The following is a 16,006-nucleotide window of genomic DNA, read 5'->3' on the forward strand; positions in this document are numbered from 1 at the left end:
CCGTATTTTCTCTGCCTTTCGAATTCACCTTCCCAAACTCAGCTTGATAGACGTCCTGTCACTCCTCCCTCAGCGCAGGCTCCGTGCCGGGAATTTGCCTGTCACCTCACTTCTCCCCTCACAGTGCTTCCACGTGTGCTGTTCCTGCAGGGCTGCGAGGTTAGCAACCAAATCTCGCTCGTTTCTGAGTTCCGACCTCCCGTCACGGTGCCTGGCACAGCGAGGTGCTCGAGAAAGACATACAAGGAGCGTCTCCTGTTCCCACCACACACGGGCTGGGTGCAGGAGGCCCAGGGAGAAAACACACCCAAACGATGAGGGGCTTAAAATGTAATAAGATGAAATAGCTACCGTCCTTACCCTGGGGCAGACCCAAGTTTTGTGGGGTGGGAAGTGTATTTGGCTTTGTGGGTCCTCTTTTTTTAAAAAAAAGATACATAATTAAGAATATAAAGTGGGGACTTCCCTGGTGGCGCAGTGGTTAAGAATCCACCCGCCAATGCAGGGGACACGGGTTCGATCCCTGGTCCGGGAAGATCCCACGTGCCGCGGAGCAACTAAGCCCGGGCGCCGCAACTACTGAGCCTGCGCTCTAGAGCCCGCGAGCCACAACTACTGAAGCCCGGGCGCCTGGAGCCCGCGCACCGCAACGAAGAGAAGCCCCCGCTCGCCGCAACTAGAGAAAGCCCGCGCGCGGCAGCAAAGACCCAACGCGGCCATAAATAAATAAATAAATAAATAAATAAGCAAGCAAGCTACAATGATATACTGTAAAAAATATACATATTAAAAAACCAAAAGAATAAAAAGCGGCTAGTGCCCCTCCCAGGCCTCAGGAGGCGAGTGTGCAAGGTCCTGTCCGGGAGCCTCCCCTCGGATCAGATGCCGAATTCGCGTGAGAGTGTCTGCATTCAGCAGTCGGTCTGTCGTGAGGGTGCGATTCATTAGCGTTTGGTGCCCAGATGGAGCTCTGGGAATCGGCGCGTTGCCTTGAGACCTGCCGCCAGCTGTCTGGACACCAGGCTGAGGTCTGGGCCCCGCCGTGGGGACGGGGCTGTCTCCCCGCATCCTGCTGGCGTTCCTCCCGTGCTTGCAGCCGTCGTCCCATCCTCTGTTCGCGTGCACGTTCTTGAGGCGCAGTGTTCCTTCCACTCAGCTGTCAAGGAGGAAAGTCAGAGCCGCGGCCGCGAAGAGCATCCTTCGCAAGCAGTTTCCCCAGAGCGCTCGCCCGTTTGGAGCCGTTGCCCCTTCTTTACGGCCGCTGTTCGTGGTTGAGGGCGAGGTTCTTACACGGGGCTTAGCTGAGCAGCACGACGGGAAATTCAGAATTGAAAAAGTATCGGGCAACGTGAAAGGGAGCAGGTCGTGAAACCTGCGTTGGGCTCTGGGGCATTGCGAAGGCGTTCCTTTCTTCTCTTGCAGAAAGACACTCCTCGGGCCAGTTTACGGATCTCCCGTTGAGCGGATACAAATCCTCCCGGTGAAAACGCCTCTGGAACTTCAGAAACGCTACGCGGTGTTTACTAACAGGGACAAGGTACCAGCCCTTTGCTCTCTGCCCCGTAAGGTGGCCGTGTGTGTACTTGGAGCCGGAGGCGGTCTCAGGTATTTCAAGACTCAAGAAGGCCGGCTTTCACAGCCAAGCCCGCGACCGCCATCCCGCTCCACAGTGAAAATGGCTGTGGATGAGCAGAAACGCTTCTCAGCAGAGTCGCCTCGTCTCCTCTGCTCCCCAAGTGCAAGACACATGGTCCATCAAAGGGTTTTCTTTTCTGATTTCTTTACAAGGAAAAATCTTACAAAGACATGCAAGTTAGTTACACTTAGTTGTGTATTTGATGACTATATGGGAAGGCGTAAAATCGTAAGATGCCAGAATTGTCCTGGAAGAGGCCGGACGTGTGACCGTGAAGACAGGAGGAAAGCTTCCTTTCTGTGTCCCTGGTGGGACCTGTGTCTCTCTCCCAGGGGACCACCGTTCAGGGCACGGTGTGTGCGAAGCCCCAGCCACGTGAAATGCAGCTCTCACACACTGAGAGGGCTGGTTCTAGACACACGGGTCCTTCCCGTAAACAGATCTGGAGGGGACAGGTGACCCTGACAGGCCCGGCCTGGGGCCCGGTTATCTGAGTCTGAATATCTAGTTACATCTTCCTTTCTAGGTTGGACTTCAGATCTTACCAGTTGATGGCAACCCACATAAGACATCTGCTCTTATATGCCACCCCAGCGGGGTGGCTGGAATGGACGTTTCCTATGACGGCCGCTACACCTTCACAGCAGGAGGGCAGGATCGGTCGGTGGTGCAGTGGACAATCAATTTAAGGTATGTGATGCGCCGAGAAGCTTGGCTCTGTAGGAAGGGTGTCGAGTGGAGGCCCCTTCTTTTCACTCAGGAGCAGCAGACGGGTATTAAACCCCTACGACATGCCAGGCACTGTGCTAGGCCTGCGGGTACAAAGACAGCCAAGACGGAGGTGTTGCCTTTGGGGTGCTCCCAGCGACCCCCGCTCCTATCAACGTGCAGACGAAAGGTTACTGTTCTGTCCCAGGGGCCCATGGTACCTGCAGGTGAGGCCGTGTGATTCCACCTTGTTCAGCCGGGCCCCACGAGATACTTCTCACCCTGCCGCCGCCTGCAAATTCACACCAGTTAGAGATCTAGCTTGAATCTCCGAAGAGTGTGTTACAGAAATAGTAAGAGTATCATTTGAAATGTGTATTTGCAGTCTGCTCTTCTCACCCCCCGGCCCTGAGCCGAGAATCTCTGCCTAGGGTGAGGCCGGGGAATTGCATGGTTGAGCATCAGAGAGACACGGACTTTGAAGTCAGAGACAAGGGTTCAAATTGGAAGCCTGCTCTCCGCAGGCTGTGGGACCTAGGGCAGGTTTCTCAGCAGCTCTGATCTTTGGATTCCTTGTCTGTGAAACGGGGGTACATGGGGGTAAAAACAGGGACTGTTACAGGATCCGTGTAAGGATCAGGTAGGCTGATAGATGTAAAGCACACAGCACAGAGATAAGGACTCAGCAAATTAATCATTTCCTTTTGTCTCTTCTTCCTTATAAAGGCATTTGCTTATGAGCTCAGGATCTTTGTTACTAAAAAAGGGGGCAACCACTATGGTGATGCTCTCATCTCCCCCAGTTCAGCGAGCAGCCCCAGGGCAGAGCCAGTTCCTTGCCTGACCACCTTCTCCAAGCCCCTGCCTCTCAGGTGGCCCCCTGCCTGGCAGGGTCCCATTGAGGAGCTGGGTAAAAGCAGCTTGGAGGCACCAAGCTTTTCCTAAAAGAACAAACCTGATTCATGGCTCCCAGTGAAAGCGCTCCCCTTGCTGTCTGCCACGCGCTCACCTTTCTTCTGTGCAGACGTCGAAGCTTCGCTCCTTCACCCAAATAGGAGCAAGAACAGCCAGGTTAATCCGCTTTGGAACCGCGGGGGTTTCAGTTTGCAGTTTGCAGCTCCGTGACCTTCACCTCTGCCTTCACCCAAGAGGGCAGATCTTGGGAATTTAGAAGCTGGAGGTGAGCTCTCCCCTTGAAAAGAACCTCCTGATCACATCCCCCGAATGAGCTGCTTAATTCTTGGACACCTAGCCTGTTGCCTGGACCGCTGGGGCAAGCCGCACCCTGCGGGAGGACAGAGTTCCTTTTTTCGTTTTTGTCCTCTTCTCAGTCATCTTGGGATCTGCACTAGTAGAGATTTAAAAAAAAAAAAAAAAGCACCCACTTTCCAGTAGCTTTCCTGTGAATGGCCAGAGTCCAGGCTTCTGAGAATTTCAATTTAATCTGTTTCAGGGACAGAAGATCATTATAAACTAATTAGCACTTCATTGCTTCTTCTGGTGTTTTAATATGTTCAGTGCTTCACTAACGGGAAGAAATATAAAAACCCTAAACAAGTAAACAAACAAAATTCCCTACCAGATCTACTGATGGTGAGTCATAGGGTGAAATGAAGACGGTAAATCCTCTCACGTTCACCTTATTTTAACCAGCGCACTCCTAGGCCCCCAAACTATCATTGCAGCATCTCAAACTTCCCCTGGGAGACCCCTTCCCTCATCTTTCCTCCTGTCTTGGCTGGCAGGCCACCCTTTTTCTCTCCTTGTCTGGCATCTGTTTGTTGTTTTTTTTTTTCTGTAGTACGCAGGCCTCTCACTGCTGTGGCCTCTCCCGTTGCGGAGCACAGGCTCCGGACGCGCAGTCCCAGCGGCCACGGCTCACGGGCCCAGCCGCTCCGCGGCACGTGGGATCCTCCCAGACCGGGGCACGAACCCGTGTCCCCTGCATCGGCAGGCGGACCCTCAACCACTGCGCCACCAGGGAAGCCCTGGCATCTGTTTTAAAATCCCCCGTTTTTGTGCTCAACCTCACACCCCCCTGTAATCCTGCTGCCTTGCTCAGACAAGAGCAGAGAGACCTGGATTCAAATCCCACCTTCCCTACTACTTGCTGTGTGACCTGAGGCAAGTCCTTTCCCTTCCCTGAGTCTCAGTTTCTTCGTCTGTTAAATGGGGATATTATCACTGTGTTCAGAGCTGTTTTGAGGGTGGTGATTTCTACCATTGCTGTTCCCCCTCCTCCCTCCCCTCTGTCTCCTCCTCTTCCCCCTCCCCCTCCTCCCCCTCCTCTCCCCCTCCCTCCCCTCCCCCCCTTTTTTTGTTGTTGTTGCTAACATGAGAGCCTTTGTTTTTAATTTGGTTGATACACATTTGACAAAATATTTTAGAATAAAATAATCCATGAACAGGCACAAGGTATTTACAGTAACAACTGTGAAAAACATAAAACTGACGTATTCTTAAACAGTAATGTCTATTTATAAAATTTTTTGTTGTGAATCCGGAAGACTTTCAGTTCTGCTCATTACCCTGGTCTGAAGCCCCGACAGATGGTGTGTAAGGCCCGGGAGTAGGAGGTGCAACTCTAGCACATTTGGCAAGGAAGGATCATCTGTTGGTTTGAGCTCACAGGGAAGTGAAGGGCCAGATCTTGGGGTAAGGTCCCCTTTCTCTTCCCTCCTCCCTCTCCTTTCCCCCCTCCCCTCCCTCCCCTCTCCCTACCCTCCCCCCCCCTCCTCTCCCTCCCCCTCCCCTCCCCTCCCCTCCCCTCCCTCCCCCTCCCTCCCCCTCCCCTCCTTCCCCCTCCCCTTCCTCCTCCCCTCCCCCTCCCCCTTCACCCCTGGGGAGCATTTACTGAACTCTTGCTATATGCTGGTTGCAGTGCTCACTGTTTCTTGGGCTTTAGCTCATTCCCAAAAGCACTGAGTATATTTCTGGGCACACACACAGTAGGTTTTCAATAAATGTACCTCCGTCTTGTGCCCCAATGACCTCTTTTTTTGTGGCAAGCGTTAGAACCCAACTTAGGCAGAAAGGGGAAGTTACGAGCGGGTCCCGGGGTCTCGGGTCGCCGCACTGCGGGGAGAGCAGGCCAGCCCGCCCTCAATTGCTCTCCGCTCGCCTCTGCTGTTGCTGTCACTCTCTCTGAGCTGGATTTCGTCACTCAGTGGGAGCTCAGCCACTGACAGTGCCCAGATTTCACACCAGAGAGAGGGAGTCTCTTGCCCCAGCTCTGGCGGGACAAGCCCAGCCCTGTCCCTCTGGCTCCCGGGCCAGCTGAGCCGACGGTGGCCAGGAAGCAGGGGCCATGGTGGAGTCCTGACTGCTGGAGGGCTGTTCCCAGAGAATCCACAGCTCTGTGAGCCTGTCGCCTGGGGCCTTCCTGGTGGTGACAGGCTCCTCTATGTCACTTGGGCCTTTACCTGGCCCTGCTTCAGAATCAAATGGCCAATAGTGGCCTCACTGCCCTCAGAGCCTGTTGGGATTGGGCCTGGGCCTGGCCTGGAGGCCACAGAGCGGGAGCCCTCTCAGCTGGACACCTGCCTCGATGGATAATACCAGAGCCAAGAGCCGGGTGAAGACCGGGCCCTACTGAAGACGGTCCTCAGGCCCACCTGGACCCCAGGCCCGCCTGGCGAGTACACCAGCTTCGTGGACCTCACGCAGCCTGCTTGGATGGGGCTTGTGCGGGGCCGTGACAAGAGGACTGAGGACTGTTTTGTGGCTGACTCTTTGCAGGAGAGCTGTAGGTGCACCTCAACACCCAGTTCCAACAGTAATAATGGTCCTGAGCCAGGCCCTGGGCCGAGTGCTTTCCACGTATTGTCTGATGTGTCCTCACGGCCATCCTGTGACGTAGGCACTGTTGGTATCCCTGTTGTACAGATGTGGAAACTAGCTCCAAGGGGTTCCTTGATCTGCCCAAGCAATGCAGTAATGTGCCGGGGCAGGGATTCACATCAACCCCACGCCTCAACAGAGATTCATCACAGGAGAAAAAGGAAGGGCTTCATGTGGAATCTTTTCTGTGCATTCTCTTTAATTTTCACAACAATCCCCTGAGGCAGACCCTGTAATTATTTCCATTTTACAAAATAGGAAACTGGGGCCCCGAGCGGTTAAGTCACTTGCCCGCGATCACACTGCTTGCCAGTGGCAGAGCCAGGGCTCACAGGCACGTCCCTTTGGCTCCAGCTCCTGTGTACTCAACCACTTGCCCGCCATGGTCTGCACAAAGTGTGTCTCAGTAACCCTACAAAGAGGCCAGTGGTCTGATTAGCAGAAATCCAGTTAGTGGATTATTAAGATGTTTCCATATGATTATTAGCATTTTGTATGAGGCAAAGTCAGCCTCACACAAAAAGTAGGTTTTCTTACCACTTAAAGGGCCTATTTTTGGAAAACTCTGACCCTGTGTTAGAGAGCAGAGCGTTATTTTTATCTGACTGGCGTGGGTCCCTTGCGGCCTCCAGAGTTTTTATGGAAGCAATTAGCGACGGCCGTCCACCTGTGCCACGTCCCATTCTTCTGGCTGTGGTCACATGCAGATCTCACATGCAGATCTAAAGTTACAGGAGGCGTGAGCCATGGCCGCTGAGCCTGCGCGTCCGGAGCCCGTGCTCCGCAACGGGAGAGGCCGCAGCAGTGAGAGGCCCGCGTACCGCAAAAAAAAAAAAAAAAAAAAGTTACGGGAGGGCCGCTTGGCTCGGGGGACTGTGGACTCACCACCCTCCCTCCCTCCCTCCCTCCCTCCCTCCCCCCAGAGATCGCGGACAAATCGCCAGGCGTCTGCCCTTTCATCCACAAGAGAATATCATCGTCATTAAGGCGGGTGCCCTGTACCACCGGGTTCCACACTTGAAATTGAATTTTCCATTTGCAGCTTCATTCTGGAGGGAATTTGCGTAACAAGTTTACAGAGACCCTAATCGGATCCCCGCTGCAATACCCTTCGGAGGTCCACAGCTGGGCAGCCTTGCGGCGCATTGCATTCCTGACTGACTGCTGGCTAATAACGATGTTCCTCTTATTGTTCCAGTGCCCTGGAGGCAGCAGTTTCTCTTGGGGGCGAAGACCTGACCCCGTTCTATGGTCTGGTGTCTGGTGGCAGGGAAGGAAAATTCTACAGGGTAATTGTCCTCAGAGTAAACACTTCCTGGTAACATCTAGTTAAGTCTGTAAAACAGATGTGCCCGGGGTTAACCTTCTTGCTTTTTGCCAAAGCCGTTTTCCCCACTGAGCTTAAAATGTACTTTCTAGAAAATGTCCTTGAAGTCTGAATGGCTGCTTCAGACTTAAGCCAAAAATGCATGTTGTGTTTCCACTTTATTTCCACATAGGAGCTGGAAGACTATTTTTACTATTCTCAGCTCCGTAGTCAAGGTATTGATACAATGGAGACCAGAAAGGTGTCGGAACACATCTGCCTGTCAGAGCTTCCTTTTGTCATGAGAGCCATTGGCTTTTACCCATCGGAAGAGGAGGTAGGTAGGATGAAAACAAGAACAGCCGTGGGATGTGTTATTTATGAAAACGACCTCAGGGAGCGATCATTGTAGGTCAAAGTAAAAATTTAACACTATTCTTACATAAATGGATCAGAAAGGAGGTCCTGGGCATAGCAGATGCACTGCTTAGAAACAGACTTGCCGTAAAGATATTCCTGTAAGGCGGATTCCTTACCAGCGTTTGATGTTGGTAAGCGCGTGGGCCTTGGAATTAGACAGAAGGCCCCTAGCGGCATGAGGGCCAGCCTCATCTAGTTCAAAGAGTTGATGCCCGCGCAGCGCTTGGCACAGAGCGGGCTACGCAGGAAGAGCTCAGTCAATGCTCGCTGTTGCCGTCCTGTCCCTGTCGTTGCCGTCCCCCGGGCCTGTGTGAATGGGCTGTTCCCGCGAGGTGCCTGCTCATCCGGGCTGCGGACGGAGCTCAGGAGCCACGGCTGCTCCTCAGAACCTCGTAGCACGCCCCAGCGGTAAGGGGGGCTCCCGCCAGGGGCCAGAGGAGATGGTCCTCGTGGAAACTGTGGCTTAAAATGCAACTTAAAATGCAACTTAAAATGCTAACACGTTCTCATTGTAGAAAGTTTGGAAAAGATACACAAGTGGAATGAAGAAAATAATTACCGATAATCCCAGTACACAGACACAACAGTTATTGGTATCTTCCTGGATTGATTTATATATAATACATATATATATATATATATATATATACACACATAATTTAAAAAACCTAATGGGTACCATATTGAGTATATATTTTTATCTTATATTCTCACTTGATATTATGTAATACACATTTCCCATTTCATTAACAATTCTCTGAAAACTTGATTTATAAAGGACATGGCTTAATTTTACAACTTTGTCTGATTTAGAGAACAGACCTGTAAAGAAGAAAATAGAAATGACTCAGAGGTAATCATTATTAACATTTTGGTGGGCTTCCTTCTATTGTTTAATATTTAGACATAGATAAACAAAGACTTGTCATTATACGGTGTATATAGGTATATAGATCAACGTTTTACAGAGTACCTGTGTATGTATATGTACACGTGTATAGCAACATTCCGAGTAACTGTTGTTTTGTGAGCATGTGGTGAAAATTCCTCGATAATATGCTTTTTACCCCTGGCTTTATTAAGATATAATTGACATATAACATTGTATGCATTTAAGATAGTCAATATTGTGATTTTATATACGTATATATTAAAAAATTATTACCACGGTATGGTTAGTTAACACATCCATCCCCTTCATAGTTACAGTTTTTTGTGTGTGATGAGAACTTTAAAAATCTACTGTGGGGCTTCCCTGGTGGCGCAGTGGTTGCGAGTCCGCCTGCCGATGCAGGGGACGCGGGTTCGTGCCCCGGTCCGGGAGGATCCCACGTGCCGCGGAGCGGCTGGGCCCGTGAGCCGTGGCCGCTGAGCCTGCGCGTCTTGAGCCTGTGCTCCGCGACGGGAGAGGCCACAACAGTGAGAGGCCCGCGTACCGCCAAAAAAAAAGAATTCCCACTTCTCCACATCCTTGTGATCACTTGTTTTCTCTTGTTTTTTTGATAAAAGCCATTCTGACAGGTGTGAGGCGATAGCTCACTGTGGTTTTGGTGTGCATTTCCCTGATGGTTAGGGATGTGAGCATCTTTTCATGTACTTATTGATCATTTGAATCTCTTCTTTAGAAAAATGTCTCTTCAGGTCTTCTGCCCATTTTTTAAGTGGGTTATTTGGCTTTTTGCTATTGGTTGTGAGTCCCTTATGTATTTTGGGCATCAATCCCTTATCAGATACGTGGTTCGCAAATATTTCCTCCCATTCTGTAGGTTGCTTTTTCATTTTGTTGATCGTTTCTTTTGCTGTGCAGAAGCTTTTTGGTTTGCTATAGACAATATGCTTTCGAAAGGCTGTATACTCAGTTGATCCATTCCCCAGTTGACAGACACATAGGTTGTCTGAAGTGTTTTGGCTGTCAGAGACATGGCTGTGATGCACATCTCTGTGTATGGTTTTTGCATACTTCTCTGATTATTTTCCTGGGTCAGAGTCCTAGAAATAGAATTACTGGGTCAGAGAATATGAACTTTAAGGCCCGTTGCCAAATAGTTTTCCAGAAATGTAGCAATTTGCAGCTCACCATCAAGCATACATAACGCCTGAAACCCAGCTAAGACTCGATGTTCAAATTAGGTGTCTGAGCACGTTTTAGTGAAGTGAGCTGTGGTCGTTTCCCTTGGCTTCAGTGGCCTCCCCAGAATCACCTTTTTTTGGGTGCTCCAAGTATGACCGGAAGGTGACTTTTATTCTCCAAGTAGCGGCTGGAGAAATGAGGTTTCAGAGCCCATAAACCCAGCTGAGCCTTGAACGAGTACCTTAAAAACGTCAGGGGGACTTCCCTGGTGGCACAGTGGTTAAGAGGTCACCTGCCAGTGCAGGGGACACGGGTTTGAGCCCTGGTCCGGGAAGATCCCACATACCGCAGAGCAACTAAGCCTGTGCACCACAACTACTGAGCCTGCGCTCTACAGCCCACAAGCCAAAACTACTGAGCCCTCGTGCCACAACTACCGAAGGTCACGCGCTTTAGAGCCTGTGCTCTGCAACGAGAAGCCACAGCAATGAGAAGCCCACGCACCGCAACGAAGAGTAACCCCCGCTCGCTGCAACTAGAGAAAGCCTGCGTGCAGCAGCAAAGACCCAACGCAGCCAAAAAAAAAAAAAAAAAAAGTCAGGGATTCTTTAAGCTCCTCAGAAGGTCTTTTGACCAGTGTTCATGTTGTAAAAGTATATGGTCAGAAACAGAAGCAACTACCCGGGAAGTTTGCGCAACCCACATAAAAGTGTTCCCTAGAGCTGTGTTCCTGAAGCATGTTCCTTAGAACATTGTTTCCCAAACTGGAAACCTGCAGCAGAATTACCTGGAGCATTTACTAAAAAATCAGATTCCTGGGCCCCATGCCAGATCTAGCCAATCAGAATCTCGAAGTATGGGGCCTGGGAGTCTGCATTTTCCACTTTGTCCCTTACCTGGTAGTCCAGCCGGGAAGAGGGACTCCTCCACAGTGCCGCCCAGACTCCGTTGCTACCTGCAGTGTCTAAGGATCATATTCATATGAAACTCACCAGAATAACATCACGGGCCATATGTCTCACATTTCCTGTAAGCACTCAGGAGCCTCTCTCTGATGGCTGCAGATCCAAGCCATTCTTCTAGGGAAGCAGCACTGGGTAGCAGCTGGGAGCACAGGCTCCTGGGTCGGGTGGCTCTGGGTTTGACTCCTGACTATAACCACTCGCCAGCTGTGAGACTTGGTCAAGTTCCTGAACCTCTCTAAGCCTCAGTTTCCTCATCTGTAGAATGGGGCTAATAGTAGTACCCAGCCCCGGGAAGAATTGTGACGATTAAAAGAGTATCTGGAAAAAAAAAAAAAAGAGTATCTGTTTAGTACAGTACAGGGCACATGTTAAATGTTTGAAAAAACACCATCCAGTATTATTACCTCCACCATTCATCCTATCCTGGTCTCTGGATGTGTGATTATAAAAGGCCTTTAGATGAATGTCTCTCTGACCCTGTGGATCTTTGTTTACAATACCCTCTCTAAAATCAGTTTTTTATTTTCTTGATTTGTCAGGTAAAGAGACTTTATGTAAGTGGCCAAAAGTCATCAAACTGATGGCAGCCTTCTCCCTCAGGATTCTTGATTTTAAACCCTGGGCCCATGTAAATGTGTCCTCTGCAGTCCTGCTTTGTCGATAAGGGAACTCTGGGTGTTTATCCTTTGTGACTGTCACCCACCTGCCACACGAATCGCTGAAGGAGGAGGGTGGCCCAGAGTGGCTTGTGGTTTTTCTGCTTCCTCTAGAAGTAAGAAGTGTAATTAACAAAGGCTCCCTCCGTTGTCCTATCATTGACCAAAAATAATGAAGCTTGACAACCTATCGAAATCTTGCTGATGAGTAAAAAGTACCCAGAGGGACTTCCCTGGTGGTCCAGTGGTTAGGTCTCGCTGCTTTCACTGCCAGGGGCCCGGGTTCAATCCCTGGTCGGGGAACTAAGATCCCACAAGCCACGCAGCATGGCAAAAAAAAAAAAAAAGTACCCAGAAAAAAAGGTTAGTCTGCAACAAATGTCATAAAGTGACATTGAATATTATTTTACCCACATTAAAATGGTCATTGCAAGGCTGTCACTGACTCTTATGTCGCCCCCCCCACCTCCGCCAGCCACTAAAAAGGGGTTTCAGTGCCCCACTCAGTGTCTTCATAAATCCCCTGGACTCCAGGGTTTTTAATCCACTTACTCTTTGGAGATGTTTTCTGAAGGCCCCCGATCCAGAAGTGGCCACATCGAGTGCAAACACTGTTCGCTGATGAATTAGTTTCTATCTGAAGCTCCGAGGGGAGAACTTTTTTTTTTTTTTTTTTTTTTTTTTCGGTATGCGGGCCTCTCACTGTTGTGGCCTCTCCCATCGTGGAGCACAGGCTCCGGACGCACAGGCCTAGCGGCCATGGCTCACGGGCTTAGTTGCTCCGCGGCATGTGGGATCTTCCCGGACCAGGGCACAAACCCGTGTCTCCTGCATCGGCAGGCGGATTCTCAACCACTGCGCCACCAGGGAAGCCCGGGAGAACTTTTTGACCTCTAGTTTCCATCAGATTTATAGCGATTTTAATAAGAATGTTTTTGGGGCTTTGAAACTTTTAAACCGAGGCTTCGTCGTGGTTAATGAAACATTTCCTATTAAGATGCAGCTGTTCCCCCTCCCCCGAGAAGTTGCATGAAGAAGTATGTGCCGCTGATAAGAGTATTTGCACACTTGGTTACTTGAAAGACTTAGAAACACAGACTCAAGCCAGCCCCCCAAGGCTCTACATTATTTATATTTTTCTTACGTCATTTCAACTGCCTTGGGGATTTGAATCTAGTCAGTGTGGTAGATTGAAGCCAAATTATACAAGAATGTAACCCTCCCCAAAGAATCCCTAAACATTCCCATCTTCTGCAGAACACAGCCAAAGAGGTGAGGTGGGCTGCTCTTACAAATCTTCATGTTTTTAAAAGAAAGATCTGCAATGTTTATAATGTTATAAACCCTAAGTTTGGGTTCCTAAGTTGGGGCTCTTCACAGTTTGTATAGCTGATTTCACCTACGAGAAACTTTCATCTTCCGCCTCTATGGATATATTTTTCCCTCCGGGACTTCGGAATATCGTGTTGGGGCCAGGCCTGTGCGTCACGTGTGTTCCCTGGTCACTTGTGGCTGTGTTTCTATTTAGCTTGCAGAGCGTTATAGATTCTCGATAGGTTTTTGCAATGAACTAACAGCAGTTCGGCCACTTAGTTCTGTAAATTAAGGCCAATCCTGGCAGAGAGCTGTGTGCCCAGCAAGAGCTCACGTTGTGGAGGCTCAGCAAATCTTGGTCGGCTGGGTAAACGAATGAATGATATGCTCACCAGTCATGTTTGACTGCAAAAACAATAAGGAAGATAGAATCCCTGACGTTATTGTTTGATCTCAGAGTAATTAACAGTAGCTCTAACGACTTGGTATATTCAGCAGCTTTAGCCTTGTTTAGGAGGGTTTGGAGAGGAAATAATCGCTTAACTTTTTAAACGTGCTTACCTTTGGACCCGGCAATTCTGCTTTTAGGAGTATATCCTACAGGAAAACTCAGGCAAGTGTAACAGTGATGTACTGCAGGATAGTTCATAACAGTGAAAAATTAAAACAACCTCAAGGTCCGTTGATAGGAGATGGGGTAAATCAAGTAAGGCACACCTACGCTGAGTAGTTATTAAACAGTGAAATTGACCTATGATTCTTTTTTTTCTGTTCCCTTCTTTTTTTTATTCTTTAATTTTATTTATTTGGCTGCGTCGGGTCTTAACTGCAGCTCACGGGCTCTTTGTCGCGGTGCGCGGGCTTCTCTCTAGCTGTGGCATGCGGACTCCAGAGCGCGTGGGCTCAGTAGTTGCGGCGCATGGACTTGGCTGTCCCGTAGCATGTGGGATCTTAGTTCCCCGACCAGGGATCGACCCCACGTCCCCTGTATTGGAAGGCGGATTCTTAGCCACTGGACCACCAGGGAAGTCCCCGACCTATGATTCTTGACTCAGAAAGAATGTGCTGGTTTTGTTGTTAAAGGACAAAAGGCAAGTTGCAAAACAGTACGTAAAGCATGACCTCACTTCCTTAACAATGATATACAGATCGCATGTGTGCCTAGCAAAACTGAAAGAACTTCTTCCAAACCCTTAACGACGCTGACTTCTGAGGCACGGGATCCGTGAGAGCTTTTACCCTCTGCTTTCTACGTTATCACCCCCGTTAGCCGGGGCCTCTGGTACCAGCTGGAACGCAGCCCCGGTTCCCACCTGTATCGGAGTCTGGGGCTGCCCTGGGGGCTCGCGCTCTCCTGGCCTCGGGGCTCCTCCGTGTGTGCGCGCGCACACACGCCAGGCCATTCCAGACGTGACGCTCGGCGTCTTCCTCCTTTTCCACAAAAACAGAAAAGCCCGTCCACGCAAGACAACTTCCCTGAAAAGCTGGGAATCACCACAAGGATCCACGCGTAACCACGTTCCACAGCAGTTTACCTAAAACTTCTCATGAGACCTTCTTCCCGGTCCCGATGACCCCCCCCCCCAGGGGGGCTTCCTTGCTGGTCTTGACCCCCACTGAGCTCCGCTCCCCCTCTTCTGTCCCCAAGGAGCACCCCTCCTGTCCCTCTGCTGGCCATGCCAGTTCAGCTCTTAGCTTCTATTTCCAAATCTGCAGTATTAGCCCATCTCTAGGGTTTGCAAATGAAAAAACTTCCCATTTAGTCGCATCCACTCTCCTTAGAAGACCATCGTGGCTGTAAATTGCCGGGGAGAGGGGAGGCTCATACATACATTTCTGTAGAATTTAATTTTTCTTAACGACAAGCGGTAGCTTGTCTTGCTTTTGTATTCAGAACAAAACCCAGAAAGATAAACGAACAAATCCTCCCCAAGCCTTGTGTGCTAATCTTTGTGGCTAAACCGTGGTCCCAGCTGGGATGGAGGGAGCGTAGCCAAGTGGCACAGCCGCCCGCCACACGAGGAAGAGAAATCTGAGCCCACGGCCATGGGCACAGTTTCTGCTCTGATGAAGACCCCATGGGAATTTGGAAATTCGCACTTTGCAGAAAGGTCCTCGGTGGGTCGGATTTGTTCTGAAGCATAAATATCAGGAGGTGTTTCCATCCTGAAAGTGAGAGCAATGGCCCACTGCCGTCGGGAGGCCTTCCTGGTCCACTGAGAACCCTACGCCAGGGAGCACTGCTGTTGCCACACTTACAGCATCTAAAGAAAGAAATACTAAAATGCTGCGCGGCCACTGAAAAAGAATGCAGCTGATCATATCAGTAACACTGACAGCAGCAACAGCAGACCAGCCCTTCTCGCTTGAGCGCTCGCTGAGAGCCAAGGACCGTGCCAGCCCTGCTGGCGTTGGGTCCTCACAGCAAGCAGATGCTTTTATCATCTCCACTTTGCCAAGCAGGACAGTGAGCCTTAGGGGGATATGAGGAAGCTCTCAGGGCCGCTCAGGGCCGCGGTCTGTACCCCAGCTGGCTGGTCTTAGTGCAGACAAAAGTCAGGACATCAAACACTGGCCGTTGCTGAGGGATGGGGAATGATAGAGCACTTTACTTCTATTCTTTACATCTCCAGTGTTTGCATTTTTTATAATAAGCACATATTCATCTCTACTGGTTTTTATGATGATAAAAGAATGGATCAGAGTCATGGTGAAAATTACATTTTAAAAAACTGATGTTATTTGCTCTGTTACTTGCCTTTGCCATTGCTTCACCTCTGTATTATATTTCTTGTTTTGGCCTCACCGTGAAGCATGTGGGATCTTAGTTCCCAGACCGAGGATCAAACCTGCACCCCCCGCATTGGAAGTGTGGAGTCTTAACTGCCGGACCGCCAAGAAAGTCCCTATTTTTCTTCCTTTTGTTATTATTATTATCATTATTATTTCTTGGCCACGCCTCATGGCTTGCGGGATCTCCCCTGACCATGGCAGTGAAAACGCAGAATCCTAGCCACTAGACCACCGGGGAACTCCCTATTTTTCTTCCTTTTAATCAACTTTATTGAGATATATCACATATCATACAAT

General features: G+C 49.9%; 1 protein-coding gene across 7 annotated transcripts in view; it reads left to right on the forward strand.

Moving 5' to 3' along the window:
• CFAP251 (cilia and flagella associated protein 251) overlaps positions 1 to 16,006 on the forward strand; it is a 64,784-nt gene that overhangs the window by 39,821 nt on the left and 8,957 nt on the right. For 6 of the 7 annotated variants that reach the window (XM_067016131.1, XM_059040735.2, XM_067016132.1 and 3 more), the window contains 4 exons: positions 1,423 to 1,537; positions 2,163 to 2,326; positions 7,383 to 7,473; positions 7,684 to 7,827. In XM_067016131.1, the coding sequence (XP_066872232.1) occupies positions 1,423 to 1,537; positions 2,163 to 2,326; positions 7,383 to 7,473; positions 7,684 to 7,827 (514 nt within the window). The remainder of the gene's footprint in view (positions 1 to 1,422; positions 1,538 to 2,162; positions 2,327 to 7,382; positions 7,474 to 7,683; positions 7,828 to 16,006) is intronic. The other variant, XR_010837096.1, reaches the window with a different exon arrangement.

The sequence above is a fragment of the Kogia breviceps genome, chromosome 15 (genome assembly GCF_026419965.1).
Source record: "Kogia breviceps isolate mKogBre1 chromosome 15, mKogBre1 haplotype 1, whole genome shotgun sequence".
NCBI lineage: Eukaryota > Metazoa > Chordata > Mammalia > Artiodactyla > Physeteridae > Kogia > Kogia breviceps.